At 30.3% G+C, this 23,937-nt stretch overlaps 5 protein-coding genes across 8 annotated transcripts; 1 reads left to right on the top strand and 4 right to left on the bottom strand.

Moving 5' to 3' along the window:
• Nucleotides 1-517: 517 nt before the first annotated feature.
• On the bottom strand, nucleotides 518-4,254 carry LOC107007518 (eukaryotic peptide chain release factor subunit 1-3). Of its 2 annotated transcripts, none has more exons than XM_015206164.2 (3): nucleotides 4,102-4,254; nucleotides 895-2,341; nucleotides 518-808 (listed from the first exon to the last, which is right to left on the bottom strand). In XM_015206164.2, exon 2 carries the CDS (start codon nucleotides 2,329-2,331, stop codon nucleotides 1,018-1,020), a length of 1,314 nt encoding a protein of 437 aa, XP_015061650.1. In that variant the 5' UTR covers nucleotides 2,332-2,341; nucleotides 4,102-4,254; the 3' UTR covers nucleotides 518-808; nucleotides 895-1,017. The 2 variants fall into 2 exon arrangements, with proteins under 2 accessions (XP_015061650.1, XP_027769462.1); XM_027913661.1 differs by lacking the exon at nucleotides 4,102-4,254 and adding an exon at nucleotides 3,142-3,264.
• A 661-nt stretch (nucleotides 4,255-4,915) lies between these two features.
• Nucleotides 4,916-8,666, top strand: LOC107005943 (oxysterol-binding protein-related protein 1C-like). 3 transcript variants are annotated; one of them, XM_027913437.1, is made up of 9 exons: nucleotides 4,916-5,300; nucleotides 5,653-5,860; nucleotides 6,224-6,663; nucleotides 6,797-6,952; nucleotides 7,035-7,202; nucleotides 7,297-7,437; nucleotides 7,512-7,724; nucleotides 7,815-7,928; nucleotides 8,057-8,666. In XM_027913437.1, the coding sequence occupies exons 1-9, from the start codon at nucleotides 4,929-4,931 to the stop codon at nucleotides 8,204-8,206; spliced, it is 1,962 nt and encodes a 653-aa protein (XP_027769238.1). In that variant the 5' UTR covers nucleotides 4,916-4,928; the 3' UTR covers nucleotides 8,207-8,666. The 3 variants fall into 3 exon arrangements, with proteins under 3 accessions (XP_027769238.1, XP_015060074.1, XP_027769239.1); XM_015204588.2 differs by having other exon boundaries at nucleotides 5,653-5,869; XM_027913438.1 differs by having other exon boundaries at nucleotides 5,214-5,300; nucleotides 5,663-5,869.
• A 667-nt stretch (nucleotides 8,667-9,333) lies between these two features.
• On the bottom strand, nucleotides 9,334-11,291 carry LOC107006760 (E3 ubiquitin ligase BIG BROTHER-related-like). Its single transcript, XM_015205278.2, has 6 exons — nucleotides 11,171-11,291; nucleotides 10,440-10,536; nucleotides 10,272-10,357; nucleotides 10,062-10,183; nucleotides 9,661-9,769; nucleotides 9,334-9,574 (listed from the first exon to the last, which is right to left on the bottom strand). The coding sequence occupies exons 1-6, from the start codon at nucleotides 11,231-11,233 to the stop codon at nucleotides 9,518-9,520; spliced, it is 534 nt and encodes a 177-aa protein (XP_015060764.1). The 5' UTR covers nucleotides 11,234-11,291; the 3' UTR covers nucleotides 9,334-9,517.
• Nucleotides 11,292-12,593: 1,302 nt separating this feature from the next.
• LOC107005942 (NAC domain-containing protein 83-like) lies at nucleotides 12,594-14,347 on the bottom strand. The gene is made up of 3 exons (XM_015204586.2): nucleotides 14,215-14,347; nucleotides 13,230-13,510; nucleotides 12,594-13,142 (listed from the first exon to the last, which is right to left on the bottom strand). The coding sequence occupies exons 1-3, from the start codon at nucleotides 14,345-14,347 to the stop codon at nucleotides 12,594-12,596; spliced, it is 963 nt and encodes a 320-aa protein (XP_015060072.2).
• A 1,365-nt stretch (nucleotides 14,348-15,712) lies between these two features.
• On the bottom strand, nucleotides 15,713-19,227 carry LOC107006954 (AP2-like ethylene-responsive transcription factor At1g16060). Its single transcript, XM_027913553.1, has 8 exons — nucleotides 19,070-19,227; nucleotides 18,071-18,153; nucleotides 17,935-17,943; nucleotides 17,763-17,851; nucleotides 17,297-17,370; nucleotides 17,155-17,205; nucleotides 16,988-17,064; nucleotides 15,713-16,281 (listed from the first exon to the last, which is right to left on the bottom strand). Exons 1-8 carry the CDS (start codon nucleotides 19,225-19,227, stop codon nucleotides 15,713-15,715), a joined length of 1,110 nt encoding a protein of 369 aa, XP_027769354.1.
• Between the last annotated feature and the right edge of the window lie 4,710 nt (nucleotides 19,228-23,937).

The following is a 23,937-nucleotide window of genomic DNA, read 5'->3' as shown; positions in this document are numbered from 1 at the left end:
GACTCTAAAAATAGAAATCATGACAATAAAACATGAACGAGATAGTATAAAAAAAGACAATTCATAAAAAATAACTTTGTATCTACTTTAATTTCTTGTCTTCAAGTAGCAATTGAATATTTGTTTTCTTTTTCAATTTAGTTTAGTTAGATTTATAACATTTTTACCTAATAAACTTTTACCTATATATAACATAGTTTGACAGTTTAATAGTATAGCGAATGGTTAAATATCTAAGGACATATTAAACTAATATATTTAGAATTAAAATGACAAAAATTAAGTAAATAAATAAATAGTCTTCGAAGAGCTAGCTAAAAATAATGGAAAAAACAATATATAATTCATAGATTTATGAAATATTTCTTACGTATGACCATACAGTCTTTTCACTATCTAAATAAATTTGATCTATAATATATATAGAGTTCATTCTAACTTTTTGAGTAAGAAAGAAAAGATTTATTTTAGATGAATAAAAATTGCATTAATTAATAAAAACTTAAGGAATTTGCAATGACATAATTAACTAAGGTTGGACTTTTAATTCTACCTTACATAAATAAAATATGATATAAAATTAAATTTTAATTTAGCATAGGAGAAAATGGTAATTCAAAGTCCAGAGGATGCATCACTCCTCCATAAGTTTTTGATGATCTCCATCTTCAATGGAAAATATAGCTGCCACACTGCTTTTGATCTGGTTCTTCATTCTTTCAACAGCCCGAATCACTCTGGAACTCATCGCGATTCAACACGCGAATGGTGAAATTGATGCCAATTTAGGTTCGTGCAGATCATCCATCTGGTTAATACATATTAGAAACAAGCTTTACAGACCATTATACATAGGAGGAATAAACGCGATTAGAATAATGAAAATTGACTTACCTTAAGAGCTCTTAGAAATATTTCACTTAGAACATGAGCGGACAAATAAGGCGACAGCCCTTGCACACCAGTACAGGCTTTCCCGCTCAATTTCTGCACTGGTATTTGAGAAGTTGGTAATTGCTAGTCAGAGTCTTCGTAAACTTCACCATCATCAGAAAGCTCATCAAAAGCTCGAACATCAAGCTGATAACGGAGGAGTCCTCCAATACCACCAAAACCTCGACAAAACTGAGATCCCTCTTGTGACTTGTTGGTGACAAATTCCAGACTACAACCAAATTTCCTGTACTCATTAGCAAACCACTCGAGCAGTGACAATTTTTCCTGAACCTCTAGTTCTGCATTTGTAGCAGGATCACGGAAGTTACTCTGATCAGCCTCCTGCTCCTTGTTCAAGTGTTTGACAACTGTTTCTCCAGAACCGCTATTTTTCAGCACATACCTAGTAATATCCAGATTTTCCCACACAATAAGTGTCTCAATAGCACCCATTTCCAGAACTTTTAATGTATCATCCACTCCAAAGACGTATTTCCCAGTGTCCTGACTAATCTCCTCAAAGTACTTGCCTATCAATTTCTTCTCTTGTATAAACTTCACATTCGCTAAGATCTCAGCAGACAGCTCAATTGCTTGGTTGAAACCATTTTCTCCTCCATAAGAAACATCAACCACATTTAGAATCTTAGCCTGAAGACGAGGATCAAACATATCAGATTGACTGAGCTCTGTTTTGAAGTCAGCAGAACCAGCGAGTATCAGGCCGGAGACATTGGGCTGACTGGTGGCAGGATTTATATAAAATTGAGTTGCAAGCTCAGCTGTCTTCCTCACGTAGTTGTGTCGTTTCTCCATTCGGAGACGAGCAAAACGCAAGGCTGATTGTCCTCCTCTTCCGTGTTTCTTGGGCAAATCAACACTAAACTTATGAAGGACCTCACGCGTGTTGCCACTCAATGTCCCAAAAAGAGTCCCATTCCCATCCATCACTATAAATCCAAATTTGTCATCAGATTCCAAAAGTTCATTCAGGGCTTCAGTGTGGAATTTGTTGTCACAAAGATAGAGTGATGCATTAATGGGCTTGAATGGCTCAAAATCAATAGTAACTTTCTTCTCTTTCCCATCATCAGTCACAATTGTTCCAGTGTAAAGAACAAGCCCATTTGGTGGAACCTTGTTGTAGAGTTTAAGCCTCTGCTGAGCAGATGTGATTGCACCAAGAACAGATTGTCGATTCACTCTGCTCTTAATATTTGATGCAGTTCCAAACTCATCTCCAAGCATCTTGGTAACACGAGATACCTGATCACGTGGAGGCATGATAAGTGAAATCATACTGGTGCCATTGCCTCTAGCAGCTTCAAGTGCCTTGATAAGTTTCTTAATCTTCCATATCTCAATGTTCTTATCGCTCTCCTGACCATCCGACATTGTTACGGAACTACAGTTCAAACGGAAAATCATTAGATTGATAGTAAACATAAGCAAACTCCGGAACAAGAAGAATACATAATAAACTAAGGTAGAACAGTTTCTTTCTTCAAGAAACTAAAAGATATCAAGTATTAAAAACAAACCAAACACTTGTAACATCTATACACACCCTACAAGTTAGCAAAGACACAGGAGTATTTATATTACTGTATATCAGAGAACCGGTGTGAAAAGGATTCACAAGCTCAACATATTTCTCCTTTGTATCAAATCACAACTCAAGGAATCAGTAATCACAAGGCATGCTTACATACAGATTTTGTTGAAAAGAATCACATTTTCACTTCAAAAATTAGGATAAATACATAACTGTAAACAACAATCCCTGGGGCAGAGAATAACATATTCAGAAAGCTCAAATCAAGTTCTAGTAACACCAATATATAAGAGTACCTTTTTAATAAGGTTTTAGTTATACAATAGATCTGCGGAAGTTGCAAGTCAGTCTATTGCTAGATTATGAAATACAACATCGGAAAATCAAAAATCACTTCTTCCAAGGTGTAGGCATATGAACTAAAGTAGGTCATGAAACAACCGGACTTCCCACTTGCAAAACCAGTATCAAATCTTATGATGATCATTGAGAAATGTCATCCTTTAAAACGGCCTAATTTCACAAGAGATAAAGTAACCTAAGTATGACATCAATTCGAAACAAATACACCTATGAAAACAGTAATATACAACAATTACGTGAACAGAAAACTTCACCAATTTTAAGCTAGCAAATTCAACCACAGTTACCTCATTCCCACCCATTGAACATTATAAGGTGGTTATATGCTTCTATCATTCATATTCAGTGCTATAAATTGCAGGGAGCGAGACAGAATTTTATATGCATGAAACTAAATAATAACTGCAGAGAACACAAAAAAAGGAACTGTATAAAATTTAAAAAGCACCACCAAAGCGTTAAAAGAATTAATATTTACATATTGAAGCATAACAATATGGAGTACATAATATATACCAAGACACCAACTTCAAAATACCAGAACCAAAACATATAATACTGTTAAACTCAATACATGGAAGTTCTAATAGACGATATATGAGGACCATAAGCACCAAAATCACCTACTTATTATACTGATAACATAAACTTTTTTGTTAATAAAACTTCTCGAATATAGATTTCATGCAATTATAGATTAATCTTCCGAACGAACCTACATCTTCCTCTTTCAATGAGTGAAAATTTATCCACTTTCTTATCTAGATCCAATAAAAATACACTACATTAACTGAACATAGAATAAATTATACTGTTAAAACTCCAATACTTAGAAATCTTAAAATCGACACCATGCAAGGACTATAAGCACCAAAAATCACCTATTCACAATATTCATCATACAAAAAAAACTCAATTTTATTAATCAAACATCGACATATAAATTCCACGCAACTATTGATAAATCTCCAAGAACGAATCTATATCTTCCTCATTCAATTTTAGCAATTCCTTTAACAAACAGTGAAAAACAATCCAATTTCATATCTAGATCCAATAGAAATATATCAAATCAACTGGACATATAATGAAATTGCACAGATCCAAATTTTCAACAATATATATTGATCAGTAACTTCAATCAACAAAATCAAATAAGAAAAAATTCAAGCTCGCTCAAGCTTGAATCACAAAAATTCAGATTCAATAGCACTAAAATTTCAAAAATTACGAGTTTTTGAAGATACCTTAGAGAAGATCAAGCGAGAGAGAAGATCAAAAAGGTTACTTTTTCAAACACAATTGGTGTTAATTTGAGAAAATTGTGGGGGTGGCTGGGGTTTATTGTGACAAACTAGGGCAACGAGATTTTTTTATTTTCTTTCTAACTTTTTCCACCTATGAAGTTTTTGAAAAGTATTATTTGGTACTTTATTTTGTATTTTCAGCTTTTATGGTCCTTTATTCTTCTTATATAGGGATAATTGCCCCTAATCTTCGTAGTAATCATGAATGTACATAAATAGATACTTAATTTGCTCTCAGCTAACCTCTATGTCTTTCAATTTTAGTGTCTATAAATAGTTATTTAATTTCGTATAAAATTTAACGTGTACATAGCGTCCTATGTGCAACAATTTGCATGAGATACATTCGAGTTGATTTGCTGGACATTACGTAATACATGTGAACCTACTTATTCAACATCATATAAGTTTATTTTTTTATTTATTCACACCTAAAATTGAAAAATATAAATATCAGTTGATGCCGCCACGTTACATATATATTATAACTCTGTAAAATAAAAGAGTAACACACTACAACAAATTGAATTAAATGAACAGAGTTCTTCGTTATATATTGATACAAAGTAACGATATGTATCTTTTAGTCAATTACATTGATCCAAACATCAAAATTATAAACACTAAACTTATTGGTACCATTAATAATTAATTACTCCTCATCGTTCATTATTTAAAAACCTCCTATTTTCCCGGCAAAAGAACAAGTTTGAATAAATTGATCATTTTTCTTCATCTCTTGAATTTTTCCTTTGAACTTTTGATTAATGCGAAAACTAATGCATTTTTTGTGTTGTATCACCGCCGTGGCTGACAAGAACACGGTGGTGGTACGTCATCATCCTCTCGGAAAACGTTCATCCAAACTACATAACAACAATAGTAATAATTTGGACAATGGAATTTGTGGAATTTTATACAAATGGGCAAATTTTGGTAGAGGATGGAGGCCTCGTTGGTTTGTTCTTTATGACGGTGTACTTTTCTACTATAAAATCAACGGAAAAGTTTTTAATTCCGAAACACAGAATGGCTTCACTGTCATAGGGAAGAAATCATTTCGTTTCATCAACACATGTAAAACAACTCCGTCTTCCCAATTCTTGTCTCGTAAACCATTACGTGAAATCCACCTCAAGGTATCTAATTTATAATGATATTATGTATATACAAGGGTCGAAAAATCTTATTTGGATATGAATCCTTAATTTTTTTAGGGTGTTCGAATAAGCACAGAGTTTAAGAAAGAAATAAAGACGTTTGACATATATGAAGAATATTAGAATATGTTGTCTACATTACAAATCTTGGAATGCGTCCCTTCCCTAGACCCCCTGCATGAATGCGGGATGTTTTGTGCATCACACTGTCCTTGATACGTAACTTTTAGTGTTGTATGTGTAGATAAGTTGTATGAGAAAATGCTTTGTAAGATTGATTTTGATTTTGATTTTGGGTTGGATATTATCTTTAACAATACTATCTATATAGGATTCAACAGTAATGGGAAGTTGTTCAGACGATCGAAGGTTTTTGATAATTACTGGGAAGAAGAAGCTGCAATTGAGGGCAGAGTCTAAGGATGATAGGTTAATATGGTTGGAAGGATTGTTTGCAGCAAAGAAGGCATTTATAACAAGTGATTTTGTTCATAACCCTAGAATGAACAATAATTGCAAGGTTGGAACTCGAGAGAGCGGTATGAAAGGTTAATGTCATGAAGTTTTCATAAAACTAGAGCTATCGTTATACTGTTCTTCTTCTTTTCTCTGTTTTCGTTAGTGCAAATGTTTGAAAACTTGAATATGTGAGCTAGTCATGAGAAGAAGCAATGTTACTTGATCGTTATCAAACTGATTGCAATCTTTTTCTGTCCGTGAAGATCCCACTAGAGTGTTCTTTACTTCTATTAGGTCATGAACTAGATCAGAATCATTCTCAACGAGTCCATAAGAAGTGATTTAAATTGGTAGTATAAGAATATGGTTTAGACGATTAAGTCATGATAGGTGAAATATTGTTTCATAAGTTCATTGCAACCATAACTTGCTAAATTTTGCAGGAGGAAACACAAGCAGATCGAACGAAGAGCATTATAGGCAGGAGGAGACTGATGATGATGTTCACACTGATAACTTGTTTTTTGATGCTCTAGATTGTCTTTCTACGTGTTCCTTAAAAACCGCCAATTGTTATGATGAAAGCTCATCTTTTGATTCAGATAATGGGGAGGTTCAGCCATCTGAAGATGGCCTTAGTTCTTTTATGAGATTTGTCGAATGTGACTACCCTTACATAGAGCGAAGAGAGAAATTGCCTGACCCCGTTAATGAGGAAAAGGGAATAAGCCTTTGGTCGATGATCAAAGATAACATCGGGAAAGATCTAACTAGAGTTTGTCTTCCTGTCTACTTCAATGAACCCCTCTCTTCTTTGCAGAAGTGTTTCGAAGATTTTGAGTACTCTTACCTTCTTGATCAAGCATATGAATGGGGGAGAACGGTTAGCATTTCCAACGAGTTGTGTGAACGTTCTGCATTTTCCTTTTCCAGTAGAACTTAGTCCTTTGGAATCAATGTTTTCCACTTTAGCTATTTGAGATGTGATTGCTTCAAACACTATTTTTTTTTTGTAGGGAAATAGCCTTATGAGGATGCTTAATGTTGCAGCATTTGCTGTATCGGGATATGCTTGCACAGAAGGTAGAAAGTTCAAGCCATTTAATCCGTTATTAGGTGAGACATATGAAGCCAATTACCCAGACAAGGGACTACGTTTCATCTCGGAGAAGGTACTAGTTCAATCGATCTCATACTTCCTTTTTCTCAACGAAACAACAGTAAAATGCTTATCTTTTAAACCTATTGACATAGGTAAGTCATCATCCCTTGATTCTTGCATGCTACTGTGAAGGCCGCGGCTGGAAGATGTGGGGGGATACCAATTTAAAAAGCAAATTTTGGGGTCCATCGATTCAACTTGATCCAGTTGGTGTCCTTAACTTAGAGTTCGATGATGGAGAAGTATTCCAATGGAGCAAAGTAAGTGTAATGTAATGGATCGACAAGTAATGCAAACGACTACTTGTATCTATATATCATGCTTGCTGAAATGTTTTAACTTATACTATATCAGGTAACAACGTCCATCTACAACCTCGTTATAGGGAAAGTCTATTGTGATCACTTTGGTACGATGCATATCCAAGGAAGTGGTGGCTACTCTTGCAAGCTTAAATTTAAGAAGCAATCGATTATGAATAGAAATCCACACCAGGTACGTGTACCTCCACATTATATCGGTGTTTGTATTCCACATTATCGGTGTTTAATTACACCTACTTACTATAGGTACATGGAGTTGTACAAGATAATAGTGGAAAAACAGCAGCAACTGTGTTTGGGAAATGGGATGAAAGTTTGAATTACTCTAATGTATCGATGGATTTAGGACAAGATATGGCGTATTTGCTTTGGAAGCAAAGCAAACAAGCAAATTTTCAGACAAAGTATAACTTTACACGTTTCGCCATCACACTTAATGAGCTCTCTCCTGATCTTGAGGTACCTATAATTGATAGTCCTCTATGTAACCGATACTTCTGGTTTATGCAAAATCTGTTTACACTCTTCTTTCGCGGTTTATGCAAACAGGAAAAGTTGCCTCCAACAGATTCAAGGCTTAGACCTGATCAAAGATTTCTTGAAAACGGAGAATATGAAGTTGCTAACTCAGAGAAGTTACGGCTAGAGCAGAGGCAACGTCAGGTAACTTTAGCTAGTTTCATGAATAATCTCATTAGATGTATCATACACATTCTTGAAAAGTATAGTTCATTTTTTGCTCTCTTCGCGGATGAGTGAAGTTTTCGTGTAACGAGTTGTTGTCATTGCAGGCATCACAGATGCAGGAAAAAGGGTGGAAACCAAGGTGGTTTAGAAAACCAAAAGGTAGTGATACATATCAGTATAGAGGAGGATACTGGGAAGCTAGAGAAACTGGTAAATGGGAATCATGTCCACATATTTTTTCTGAAGAAACTTAAGACACCTTTTAGTCTTTTGCAATTTTCATGCAAGTAATGGACAGGCAAAATGGGTTAAAGCATAAACCACAGCACGTAAATAGACATAGACTAATGAAAAGTTAAAGTGGATATAGTCATATAGGATTGGAGGGTATGTTGCCGTGCCAGATTCTCCGAAAAATGCACTACTTTTGAAGGATCAAACACACGCTCGTTGGAGTTGGTTGATGTGAAAGGAGAAGAAAAAAGGTTTTTTTTGCCTTTTACTTGTACTATAGTAATATTTTATTTTATTTTGGTGGAGAGTTTTTTCTTTTAGGTTTTGATAGTCCATATATCCATTTGTATATGCCCCAAATCTTCCTTGAAATTCAAGGAAGCATTGTTTTGTTCTATGTCAAAACATGACTAGGTGATATTTGTCTATCTGTTTAAAATTTGGCGGATAGAGTTATCTGATATTTATATTGTTGGGAGATATCAAGTACCCCATGGAATAGTCACGGTGTATGCAAGTTGACTCGGACATCGCGATCATTAAAAAACAAACGTTGCCTTTAACTTGTACTATACTATTTTCTTTTTGTAGAAACTTTCTTCTGTTCTTCTTTATAGGTTTTCCTATTGTACATGGTCCAGATTAATCTTCTTTGAAATTCAAGGAAGCATTGTTTGTTGTATAGCTTTGAGAACACTTAGGTCCTGTTTGGATGGACTTTTGGTTTTTGGCTTCGATTTTTTTTAATCATTTTGCCTTAAAACTAAATTCGTATAAGCACTTTTTTGTGTTACTCAAACACTTTAAAAGTGCTTAAAAGCTATTTTGGCTTAAAAACACTTAAACAAGTCAATTTGAACAAGCTCTTAGTTGAGATCATAAGATGTATGAACTTGCAACCATTATTTTCTATTTTGCAAATTTTACCGCGCGATACTTGACAAGTTACACAAATCAGCTTTAGGGGTGGATCTGGAAAGGTTGATTACAGATTCACGTGAAATCAAACAATCTACTAAATATTTATCAATATATGGCAAATCGTTGTAGAAACACATCAACTTCAAATTCTGAATCCGTCTTTGATCAGCCTAGAAGCGAAAGTAAATTATTTTCTAAATTGTTAGAAGTCCATATACAACATAAATTTATGAACAGAGAATATGAAGGTCATACCCCTTAATTCAAATAGAAATTATGTTAGTACAACATTTTTTTTTTTGAAAAAATTGTGCATTTAATCCATGTTCCAAATTTCCCTTGACAAATTCAATAAATCTTTTGATTAATTTCAATACAATAATTTGGTTTATAATACAAGTGACATAGAGCTATAGTTCCTTGGGAACATTAGTAGATGAGACCTCATCACTACATATTGGGCAAACCTACAAAAGAAAAATATATATAAATATTAAACATTAAAAAAAATAGGCTAATAATATAAATTAAGAGTATTTAACAATTAAATTACCTTCTTTATTTGAAGCCATTTTTTAATACAATCTAAATGGTAGGGATGATCACATGGAAGTGCTACTAACTTCTCTCCTTCTTCATATTCCAATTGACACACAACACACCTATACATTCATAAAAAAAAAATCACTTTTTCGATGTGTTATAAATCACTAATTTGAGTCGTTTCCCTTAAATAGACCTTATGTGAGGCAAACATATTAGTCAATCGATAATAATACTGGTATCAAACTCTATATATAAAATCAAAAAAGAATCTAATGGCCAAGAGGTGATGATCACGTCTTATATGTCATGTTGACCACGTCAAAAAAATAACTAAAATTATTATAAGAATGATTGAACGTTTGATTTTTTTTTTTTTGGTTAATTAATATCTAATTTTCGACTACTTACTTGTCGACAAGTGTCTTGGAATTATTGGATTGAAATGTTGAAGAATGTAAGGATTTGTTGATTTCTTCTTCAGTTAATCCTCTGTTCTCTACTCCAACAAATTCTCCTAAAGCAATTAATTCCTGTAACAACATTTATATAACTTAAGTATTTTTGAACTAAACATTAAAAATTATCATATTAAACGTTACAAATTATCATATTATATACCTCATAAGATAATTCATCTGGATCAACATCATCTTCCTCCATGTTATCATCATCATAGTCATCGTCGTAGAATTCTAACTCGAAATCTATGAATAAAAGTCTATTTCATACCTCAAAAACTTGAACTCGAGACCATTATAGAATAAGGTAATTAAATTAATTAATTACCTTGAATTTCACTGTCTAAAAATTCTTCATCAGAGGCAGTAATTTCCTCATCTTCACTTTCACTTTCATCCATAGACAACATAATACATACCCTTTCCTGAAATAGCACACACATTAATTTCCATGCAAATTGTTAATTCCTTTTTCGTCAGTCGCAAAAAATAATAATCTTTTTACGTATTTATGTATATAAATATGTCAAATTTTCTTGCAAGGTATACATTACAGGAATAAGTTTAAATATGTCATCAAACTTTGAAAAAATGTCTATTTATGTTATTCATTAAAAATTTGGCTCATTTACGTTATTTTCGTTTGAAAAAATGCTTACCCATGCAATTATTTGTTAACGGAAAACAATTTCTATTTTTGCAAAACCATCTTTTACACGTGGTGGCGACGTCATTAATGAAATCATTTTTTTAAAAGAGAAAGAATCAAATATGTCATCGAACTTTGAGAAAAAGTTTATCGTCTGAGTCATCGGTTAAAAGTTCGGCTCATCTATGTCATTTCAATTAACAAATAATGACGACATAGATGAATGATGATCCGAACTTTTAATAGATGACATCGATGAGTATTTTATCAAAGCTCGATTACATATTTCAGTCTTTTCCCTAAATTATATTTTAATTCTCCTAAGTAAAAATCTTGGCTCTGTCACGAACATACAACAAGAATTAAATTTTAAACACTAAGATTAGAGTATAAAAATGTATAATACATACCTCATCTATTTGGCTAAGAGGTGTTCTTCTGGTAGTTGGCTTCCTCTGTTCATCATCAGCCATAATAATTAATTAATTAAGTATATCTTTTACTTATTTGTTAACTTAATTTATGCAATTGAATGGCAAAAATAATATGGATTGAATGAGATGTTATAATGAAAAATATGGAGGAATTTGTGGGTTAACTTAAGTCTTAAGAAACTTTAATGCAAAGCAAAGAAAGAAATCTGCAAGCACTTGCATTCAATTTTTCTAAGATTCCAATATTCTTGTGTCCAAGTTTTGTCTTTGTGCGCTACTTCATACTTCCTCCATTCCGAATTATTTGTCATGTTACGTTTTTCGAAAGTCAATTTGACTAATTTTCAAAGTTAAATTAGATCACACTAATTCGATATTTTAAACAAAAAAATTAGATATTCTAAAACTATATGAAAAGTACTATAAATTGCAATATTTTTGCATATTAATATGATAAAAAATACATCTTAAAATATTAGTCAAAGTTTTTATAGTTTGAATCTAAAAATAGAAACCGTGACAAACAATATCGGACGGAGGGAGTATCAATTAATTTAGAATATATCTTAGTTGCATTAATAATTGTACTGTATCACTTCACCAAAATATCATTAGCGGCAATTAATTCTTAATTGTCACTAAATGTGTATTTTTAGTGACAATTTTCACTCTTTGTATATGTCCCTAAAGTCTTTAGCGATATTGGTTTTAATGACACTTAACTAATGCCGGTAAAAACTTTAGCACTCTATCAATGTCAATATTTAATGCCGCTAAAAGTTATTTTTGTTGTAGTGTATACAAATGAAAAAATATTTTAACGTAGGATAGAAGTCTTTAACTTTATACTATAAAATTCAAAAATCTTCTTTATATTTTAAAATTTTGTGTCAAAGTCAAATTCTCACAAATGATAGAATCGGTTTAGGAAAAAACCAAAGTAAATATTTTCATGAAAAAGAAATAAATAATTTTGTATCTCAAAAATAATTTCAAATATACTAATAACTCTCTTTAAAAAAAAACTAGAAAAATAGACTTTAATTAGAATGTTTTAAGGGCTCCATATATCAATTTTTGACTTTTAAACTCTAATATATTCGAATCGCTCGGGATAAAAGATAATCAATCGTTTTTCAAATTTAAAGATACGTAAAAAAAAACATTTTTGTGACCTCACCCCCTTTATTGTGTACATGCAAATATACATGAAAACAAAAGTTAGTTACTTGAGAGTACGTGGATAAAGATAGTACTTAATTATACCATATAGGCTTATTTCATATTAAAATTTAAATGTACATGTGCATAAACAAAAATAGTATGCAATATTCTTTCAAATAAATCAATACATTATATAAATATATTTAAAATTGTATCATAACCTATGTCTAAATTTCTATCTTTTAATCTTCTTCATCTTGAATTGTTGATGATCATCATAATCTTGATTATCAATCGATGGTTTTTGATCATCTTGAGAAACTGGAGCCACACATATTTCCAATGTATTTTGATCAATTGGATCAACAATAATACTATTTGAATCTATATTTTCATCTCCTATATAAGTAAAATTATCATAATTCAGATATGGATCTATATTTGGATCATATCCATGCAAATTATGATTTTGTATATTTGAATAATTATGATCAAAATTGTCCATACCACCATAAGGTAGTTGATGAGAAAAACTAATTGGTTGCATGGTTGAAGTGGAAGCAATGTCAGTAACATCCACAAGTGCTTGATATTGTTGCAACAAATATTCGTTTGACGACGATAAATTATTAAAAAATTGATCATCGTCATTCTCAGTATCATCCTCAATTTCATTATCATCATTGTCATTATCATCGTCATTATCATCGTTATTATCGTCATTGTCATTCTTCTTCTTTCCCTTTTTATAGTATATCACACAAAGTGTTAACTCATAATCCGACTACAAAAATAAAAAAAAAAAAAAAAGTTAGTCAGATGTAATCAAAGAATATACTTGGAAAAAAAAATTAAATAAAAGTTTGCATACCTTATTGTTTAGTAATGGAGAATTGATAGGCAATCTGATCTCTGTCATAAGCCAAGAAGTTTTTTTGGCTTTTGAATTATTTGGACTTGATTTATAGTACGTAAGTGGAGTTTTTGTTCCAATTGTATTATCATTTTCTTCTATATTTTTACGTGCTTGTGTAGATTTCCAATAACCTTTTCCTGAATGTAAATTTCTTGCAATTTTATTTCCGTTACCAAATTTCATTTTTACATAAGTAAAAAAATACATACGTCCATCCCAATGTTTTTCAGCAAACCCTGGCAAACAAAATAAAACTCAAATTAATATAATATTCTTAATCAATGAAATCGCGATAAAAACGTTAAATTTTGAAATACAAAGAGGTTCACACAAGTCAGAAGCAGATCCACATGGTTGATGAGGGTGTATGTGCACCTATTAACTTTAAAAAAATTCATGTGTATATATGTATATCTATCTTAACAAACCAACAGAAAGTAAGATACTATTATGGTAAAAAAAACTCGTGAGAAATTGTGAAATTAGGTCTTAGGCCTAACTCACAACCCCAAAAGCTAGCTCAAAGGGAGGAGGATTGCTCAAGCCTTATAAGGTGTCGACCTATCTCATTAACTACTGATTTTTAATTTTTGTCATTCTTTAACACCCCACCTCACGTCCAGTGCTTAGCATCTGGTGCGTGGACAATATTGATTTTGGGGGGTCACAACATCGGGAGAGACGGGCCTGATCTGATACCATGTGAAATTAGGTCTTAGGCCTAACTTACACCCCAAAAACTAGCTCAAAGGGAGAAGGATTGCTCAAGCCTTATAAGGTGTCCACCCATCTCATTAATCACTGATTTGGGATTTTTGTAATTCTTTAACAGAAATACCCAAAAAATTCATATAGTGCTTTTTTTATAGAAAAAATCCATAAAACAAGAGGAAATTTTTTTAACTAAAAAAAATTACTAATTAAGGATAAGAATGTGTACCAGATAGTTGATGAGGTTCATATTCGTAAATATCAAGATTAGTAAAAATTCCAGGTGGAATATAACCATTAGAAGCTTTAAGTTTCAAATACATATCCAATTCTTTTTCCGTAGGCATAAAATGGAAGCCCATCGGTAACATATTCTTCCATTGACGATCATATTCATAATTTGATAGATCCATAACAATTCAAAAAATAAATAAGTAGAGAAAGACTATAGTATAAATTTTCAATGCTAAAATTTTAGGGTTTGTAAATTGAAATAAAGAACTAGAGAAGAAGTGAGTGTATTTATAAGAATGTTTTGGTTATCCTATGTAATGTATGATTTGGATTAGGGAATTAGAATTTAATATGAAAAAGATTAATTTTGATAATCCCACTTTGATTTTGTAATTTGGATTAGAAAGGAAAAGATTAATTTAGGCAATTTTCAACTTTATTTTTTACAGTTTTGGTGTAGTTTTTTTTTTATTATTATTGAATTTTTTGTGCTGTTTTATGATAGTTTTATCGTAACAAGTTAGCTAATAGGGTACAAGTTAGTACCGATCCAAACTGTTTGCCATTAAGCAACATTTTAGTTTATAAAATTGAGGAATTATTAATATAATATGTATGTAATTATTTTTAATTGATACGGAATTTTTTAGAAAAAAATAATAATAAAGAATTTTATACGGAATTGTTTCTATTTAAAAGGGAATTAATCAAGGTATTCATGTTTTGGCTATTACTATATACCGGATGATTCAAGCATATCAGTGGCCTAAAGTCGAAAATAAATTGAAAACCATAAAATTTTTATTTTTTATTTAAAGTTTATTCTTTTAATTTTTATATTTGCAGAGTTGTTAATATATTTGAAGATTTTTTTGAGATGCAAAGTTATTTCTTTCTTTTCAACGAAGAAGAATTACTTTTTTCTATCGATAGTACTCCTTTCATTTCACTCATTTACCCAATTTTAATTTGATATGAAATTTTAAGAAAATAAGTAAAAAGGATTAATAAGATGTTATTCTAACCAATAATTACGTTTTCACAACATTATAATTTCCATTTCAACACAATTTCATATGAAATACGAATAGATAAATATAGGGTCAATTCCAAAATCCTCCAAAACCACAAAACTTTAATTTAATTAAAGAGAAAATGACTTATGATAATCAACTTATATAAAACGAAATATGAGAAAAGAAAATTATTATTACAAATGATCATAATAAACAACTTAAATATTAATGTTGATGAGAATTAAGAAAATTATTTCATCTATCTACAAAAATAATATTCTCCAATAATCAATACATATTCTCCTCATATTTTTGTTTTACCTAAATCACATTTGGAAAATACTTATATAGGAAGTGTCTCTAGAGCTAGTAAACACTTCCTAGATAATAATTTCCCATTATTTCCTCAACCATATATATATTTTTAAAAAAATTAATAAAAGAAAATTGAAACTATATCAATTTATCTTTGACTAATTAAGCATCATAATCAAATTGCAAATGGGGTTGCATTAAGGAATTGATCTCATTAAAGACCAAATCCTCTCCTTGTTCATGACCAAAATTACCAAATTCTTGAGTATCAAAATAAGTTTTTATATCCTCAGGGAAGTTACTACTTTGTGGTGGATCCGGGTCGGGTAATTCGATCGGTGCGGGCGGGCACTCGGCCGCTAACGTCATTTCCATCATTTCCTTGAACTTCGTAGATTGGAGCAATAGTCCGAGAGCTGACGTAGCAGAAGATGGTCGACTAAATTGAGATATTGAGACATCTGAAATAGGCATTTTTGTAGTAAATTGTGAATCTGGATAAACAAGGGTCGTAAAGGATGAAGTCGTTGTCGTGGTCGCGATCGTGGTCGATCCAATACTATGATTTGGAGTTGGAATCATGTTAGTTTCAACATTAGGGTTTGATTGATTGTTCTTATTAGGTTTTAGCCATTTAATGTAACGACTTAGGTCAAAATTGGTCACAGCATTTAGTCCACGATATTCAATAGCTGCCATGTCATATGCAGTTGCAGCCTCCTCTTGTGTAGCTAAAAACAATAATAAAAAAAGAATAATTATAAAAAAAAAACATATATATATTTGATTTTCACGTGTTTAATTAGTTCATGAAGAAAAAATCAGGTTAATAAATATATAATGATCGCACGAAAAATATTTCCAACGATTTTCGCAATTATTTGAATGTGACATTTTTTTTAATATTGCAAATTAGTATTCATGTATATTATGATTATGAGTTACATACCGATTTATCGAGTTATCTAAAAAGATATTTATATATGGTTATTCATAACATATGGCTTATGAGATTAATTAATTTAAAATAAAGACATGTTATTCAGGAAAAATGCATAAATACCCTCCAATCTATGTCCGAAATTTTAAATACACATTTATATTATATTAAGGTCCTATTATCCCTGAACTTATTTTATAAATAATTTTCTATCTTTTTCGGTCTACTTGACACTATCTTATGGGCTCAGTGCGTGTTGATATTTTTTTTTTAAGTTGGTGCCACATAGGCCGAAAAGGGTGAGAAAATTATTTATAAAATAAGTATAGGACCTTAGTATAGCATAAGTGTGTCCCTAGATTTCAGCATAGATTGGGAATATTTATACGTTTTTCATGTTATTTATTACAATAAATTAAAATATAATATTTTTTACACTAGCTTTGAAATGAGTATGATTATGTAATTAATTTACATGTTTATAAAAAGGTACTTACCATATGTTCCAAGATAAAGATACTTATTACCAAAAACTCTGCCTATTCGAGCTTCCCATCTTCCATTATGATGATGTCTGTGATCGATCGATACGGTGAATAAAATATTTAATTAAAATAAATAAAAATAATAATATTATAAAGTATTAAAATAATATTTTGTTTACCTTGCAACTCCACGATATTTTGAAACTCCTCTGGAGAATCCACTACTTTTTCTACAAATATGAAAGTAATCCATATTATACCAATGGATTAAGCAAATAAATAATTTTAAAACTTTTATTTTCCCTAAGTTAATTAACTTACCTTCTCAAAGATCCAATATATTCTTCTCTAGACTGATTCTCCATTTCTATAATTTCCTTTTCATAAGTTGATACCTAAAAAAGATTAGAGAATATCAATATTCAAAATATATGATCGGTTATGTCATTTAAAATCTTATGTTGTTATAAAATTACGTAATTTTAAAGATTTACTTAATAAATATTTTTACACAATCAAAAAAGTTTGCTTATTATATTGTTGATCCAAATATTTGATTTTTGCTCACGTATGGATCTGATTCTTCATAAATCAAGTACGTGAAAATTCTTTTAAATAATAAGTGATAATGAGACTCAAACTCGTGACACAGTATCATGTTGAAATATATAACAATTTCAATTATCTTGGGTTTTTTTTTTTTGGTGTTGTTATTAGTTTGTGAATAACTGTTTTCTCAAATAATAATAATAATAAAAGAATTTAATTAAGATGAGTTATTAATTACCGGAAAATTAAGAATGGTTTCACTTCCCCAATATTTAAGTGCAGCCAAATCATAAGCATGAGCAGCTGTTCCTTCATCATCATAAGCACCTTAAAAAAATTATTTTAATTAAATTTATTATTCACTTACCAAATAAATATAAAATCAAGAAAATTTAGATAATTATACATACCAAGATAAACTGCATTATTTCCATTAGCGTCCACCATTTCACAAAAAAAAAATAAAAAAATCAATTAGTTTAGCAGCTTAGAGAATTAATTAAATTGAAAAATAAAATGGTGGGAAAAAAAATTAAAATTATGAACCTTGTCTTCCTTTCTTGTTCTGAGATTCATTCCAGCAATTCTTATCCCATAAATGTGCTTCATACCTACCTGTCCATCGATGCCTGAATAAATAATTGTTAAAGTGTGCGATAATCTCATTTAAAAATTTAAATTATTATTTAATAATTCTTTTAATACGATTCCTCATGTACTGGCAATCAATAGTTATTTTTTATGATCTAGCACAAAAAAATTTATCTTATATAATGTGTGGCAGTGAGATTTGAACTCAAGACGTTTATCTCTCTGCTTTAGTATCATATATATTTGAATTGTGAATCATAACACATTTCGACTATATCATGATATTAGTATAGGTTAAAGGTCGTGAATTCAAGTCTTAATGACCACATACTTTAAACAAATACATCAAAAATTTAAAGAACAAAATCAAGAACATATATATATACCAGTAAAATATAATGTGTGACAATGAGATTTAAATTCAGAACGTTTATTTGTTTTGATATCATATTTGAATGTGTGTCGTTACACATTTCAACATGATATTAGTACAAACAGAAGGTCGTGAATTCTTTCAAGTCTCAACAACTTAAAGAAGAAAATCAAGAACATATACAATATGAACATACAAACTAATGTATGACGGTGAAATTTGAACTTGGGACATTTAGATGTTTTGATACCGAATGTATGTGAGTCATGACATATTTTAACATGATATTAGTGTAAACATAATGACCACATACTTGAACAAAACAACAACAATTTAAAGAACAAAATGAAGAACATATACAACATAAAGTTAAAAAAAAAAAAAAAGCTTAATAATGAGATTTTAGTTAAGAACCTTTATCTGATTTGATATCATATATGACTATCTGGGTTATGACACATTTCAACATTATGACATTAGTGCATGCAAAAGGTCGTAAATTCAAATCTCAACAATTACGACATGAAGATACAAAATATGAATCGAAATGAAATAATATAATCGTAGAAAATAAATTAAACCTTGTGACTCCTCGATAAATGGAGCTACGTTGAGGTGGAGAATCTCTTGGCACAGTTTTTCTAGTTCTTTTCACCTTAACAATTGAACCAATAATATTATTTCCATTATTAGTACTTAAATTATTCCTAATCTGATTTTGCTGTGATAATTTCCCCATTAAAACTTTGTAATATTTTTTTTTAGAAAAAACAAAGACTCTTTCAAATGAAATGACTAAGTCTTCCAATGGATATAATGGGGCTTTTTAAAGGGAATTAATCTAAGATTTTATGAATTAAAAAAAGAATTTTATTAATTTATTATTTTTACAATTTTTTATGATTAAAAATGATGATGATTTTTAAGAGGGAAATTAAGGAAGTTTCGATTTTTGGAAGAGCATGTTGTGCTGTCAATTAATTAAGAAATTTGCCGGCAATATATGAGATTTTTATTTATTTATTTTTGTCATCTTTATATGGCCTGCATTATTTTTTCTTAGTGTCCTAACTTGAATTTGTGGTTTTTACCTTTTAATTAATTTCATTTATGTTTGAGAAGTGTATGTAATATTTCAATACTTTAAAGATTTATTGAATTTAATCATGTAAATTCGTTTGATTCACTGTATTTTAGTACGTAACAATGCTTTTGGTTTATTGGACAACATTTCCTTCATATATTTAATAATATTGAATTTTAACCTATGATCATAACCAAAAAGTAGTTATTAGTTTTGAGAGATACCAATTAGTGCTTATAAATAATTGTTTTGTCCCTTATTCGGCATTTAAAGTCCACATTAGAACCTCGATCAAATCTGAATTACACAATGTAGGGTCAATTTGGACTTTCAACAGAATTTCCTAATTAAAGGTGAAGCAGTCACACTACAGCACGACAATCGACATTAGTAAAGATTGATAAATTATTCATCTGATAATTGATGTATGTAGATATATTTTATATCATGAATAATGGCTTAAACTAAAAAAAATATTGTATCTTTTATAAAAATACTAGAGAGACTTTTAAAAGGAATCATGACAATTAATGTGACACGATGAAAGTCATATACGCGGAACGCGGTGGGATTCATGGATTCGAATGAACTCACTAATTTTTTCATAGAGCCTGTATTTGTATTTAGAAAATCAAATAAATGTATATGTATATTAAAAGTTGTGAATTCGTAACAAAATTGATTGACATTTTAGTGGCAATAAAAGACAGTGAAAACGTTTTTCACATATTTGTTGTGGGTCGAACACCAATCTACAAAAAAAATTATTGTTCTAAAATTTAAAAATCCCAAACTCTTAATTCTGGCTACATTCTTGGTGAAAGTAATAAGTGTGGTTAACTTCCAAAATATTAAAGATCACATAAATGATAGTGGAAAGGGGGGCGGTCGGAGGATGACAGAGCAATCACGCCTTGCTCCCTCCTGACATCTATTGGGAGGGAACCTCCTTTCAGAGTGTGATTCGTCGTTTCCAATGCGGTTAATTATATGCTTTCAATTAACTCCTCATAATAAATGAAATTAATAATCATTAAAAAAAAGGTCAAATAATTAACAAACTACACATATGAAAAGTTTATAACAACACGTAAATAAATTTTTTGTACTATGCATTATCAGTATATGTATATATAGTTAAATCCTCCAAAATTATAAGTTACATCAAGTTAAAAATATGTTTAATTACAAACACACAAAAGTGATTATGACAAAAAATATTGTAGTTTATTTTTTCTGTTGGAATTGCCTTAATGGCCCTAACATTATTCATTTTTCATTAATTTGGACACCCAAAAAGACTCCATTTATTTGTCTATTACTCTTATACCCCTCCATCCATAATTGTTTTTCAAATATATTAAAAATAATTAATTATTTTTTTTCAAATTTACCCTTAATAATAGTGTAATTCAATTACAAAATTATACAAACTTTTAATATTTTTAATATAATAAAATTATATTAATCAAATTACACCTTATATTATTTAGGTTATATTTGGAATGTAAAAGGTTTCGTCGAAGCTTCTGCTTGCAAAAACAAATTTCCTTTATCACCTCTTTCCAAATTACTAAATTCTTTTGGTGTTTATGACGTTCATTTGCCAAAATATTGCATATTTATTTGTCTCTTTTACATGTGTTTAATATTTATTTTGTTGGCTTTCAATAAGTATCTATAGACTATAATTGTCAATAATTGATAGTGGATTAGAGGCGGAGTTAGGTAGGGGCTTGGGTTCGAAAGAATTTATTAGGTTATTTTGTAGATTCTGTATTTGTATTAGAAAATTAAATAAATATATATGTACATCAACTTCTAAGCTTCTAAAAAATTGATTGATAACTCAGTGATAAGGAAGGGACAGTGACTTTTACACCCGTATTGCAGGTTCAAACCCCACTATCAATCTTCGTCCTAAAATGTAGAACCCCCAAATTTTCAATCTTGGCTCCACCTCTGTGATATACCAATACAACTAAGATAGAGTTTAACAATAAATTATTTAGCCATAGTAAAATACTTATCATTATATTTAACGATAATAATAGTATTAATGACTTTTGTAACTCTAAATATTAGGGATAATACTCAATTACCCCCCTAGCCTATACCCAAAATCCCTACGACACACCTTATCTTTGATGAGGTCCTATTACCCCCTCCAACTTTTTTTTTAAGTAATTTATTACCCCTTGCGTGCCTACGTGGCAATAATCGTGATTTCACCCATGTAGGGCGCGTGAGTGCAGAGTGTGTGCAGAGTGAGTGCAGATTTTGGCTAACAATGACCAATAAAAGTTAGCCACGTGTCAAAGCAATTTGAAAAAAAATTCAAAAATAAATTTTATTGTTTCTCTCAAAAGCAAGTTCTTCTTCTTCTTTTCAAAAAATAACCCCATGTTCATGGTTCTTCATTTTTGAAGAAGCTCCATCCATTATCATTCAAGTTAAATAGCTCCTTGATTTGAAAAGGTAAAGTAAAATTTAATATATTCTTTACATCTTTTTATGTCGATTATTAATTCTTATTTTTTTTGACAATGTTTATAAAGTTAGGGTTATGACAAAATCCGAGTTGAATAAGTTTTGACAATGTTTAAAATTAACTCCCAAAATCCAACATCGAAAATCAAATTTCAGTTGGAAATCTAATTTCTAACCTTTGAAATCGATCCCGTCCACACATCCAAGACTTTCCCTCTTTCTACTTCATCTACTTTTTGGTAAAATTAATTTGGAAAAGATAAAACGCCAGCTTTTCAAACTTGGGAAGTGTAAAGTTACTTTATCGAAAGCTGAAAAAGTGGGTCCCGGCGCGTGTTCAACAAACACTTCGACCTTGCAGATTATTATTGCCACGTAGGCACGCAAGGGGTAATAAATTACTTAAAAAAAAAGTTGGAGGGGGTAATAGGACCTCATCAAAGATAAGGTGTGTCGTAGAAATTTTGGGTATAGATTGGGGGGTAATTGAGTATTATCCCCTAAATATTATGATATTAACTCAATTATATGATACGGTTATTTAGGAAAGGCTTCAATAATTTTCCATATATATAAAAATGTATACATCAATCTTTATCTAAAGGTGATGTCAATTCTATCCACTAGACTAGATATATAGATCTATTGAAAGATATACTTTTAAGTGTACTTCTATATAAAAGCTAATAAATGGATTTTTGTGTTGATAGATCTTTTTTGTTTATTAAAATGTTAAAGAAAATCCAAATATCACATATATACAATTTTTCAAGTTAAACTCAACTAATTACCTATCATATTGGCCATTTGGCTTTCAATCCTATATAATTAGTTAATTACCTAAAACCACTAGAAATCATCCATTTGTCAGTTGTTTAGCAAAGAAAAAATAAATTAACTCATAATTAGTATCATTTATTCAATTTCTAATTTAATTGAATGGATCATATGAAAGTGTTATAAAGTATATAATATGCCAATGAATACTGTTACTTGAAATGCTCTTTTAAATTAAGTTATCCTTCTAGTTCTTCTGCAATCATTTGTCTTAATATATGGAAATATTTGGATATATCATATTAGTTAGAATATTAGTTGAGTGATTAATATTCTTTTATTTAATCATAATAATATTCGCAACTAAGGAAGAAAGAAAGAGGTTTCAAAATTAATCTTAGCAACTAACAAATCAAAGAGATCGATAACTTCACAGCAAAACCTCGTAGATTTACTTATCTTTTCTATATAGAGGCATTTCCCCAAGATTTCAAATATATTTTGATATATTTTCAACTATGAATCTTCAGTCTCAGTTGTATTCATCGCACATAACTATTAATTTGGAAACTTACCCTTTAAGTACATGAAGTTGTTTCTCTCAACATATTTGAACTATGTAGATTATGAATGATTGTAAGCATTTTACTTATACATGTCATTGTTACGTAAAAGTCTCTAATTTTTCGAATGTTTTGGTCAAATCTTATATATAGGTCAAAAGTTAATAGTTATAATAGAGTATGGTTTGGGCTAATAATAAAATTTAGTGGGCTAATGATCAAAAATATAAAAGATATGTAACGAAATTAGACTTGATTTTCTATTCATATTATAAAAATATTTATTGACAAAATTTTAACAAATAAAACTCTATTTAAAATATATATAATAAATATTTTTAAAATTCACAATCCACGGGCCTTTGAGCCTAGCGGGTTGGGCCTACGCAGCTACCGGACAAAATGAGATAAGACTAAGAAGTCTCATTCCTAAATGGGCTAAAAAACTTAAGTTCAATATCACTTAATTCAAGGATCGAATTAGGTCAGCCTAGCGAGCCAAGCCTATATGACAATTCTATTTGTGATAAATTTA

Source organism: Solanum pennellii, chromosome 12, assembly GCF_001406875.1.
Source record: "Solanum pennellii chromosome 12, SPENNV200".
Classification (NCBI taxonomy): Eukaryota; Viridiplantae; Streptophyta; class Magnoliopsida; order Solanales; family Solanaceae; genus Solanum; species Solanum pennellii.
This window is presented reverse-complemented; position numbering and strand designations above follow the sequence as displayed.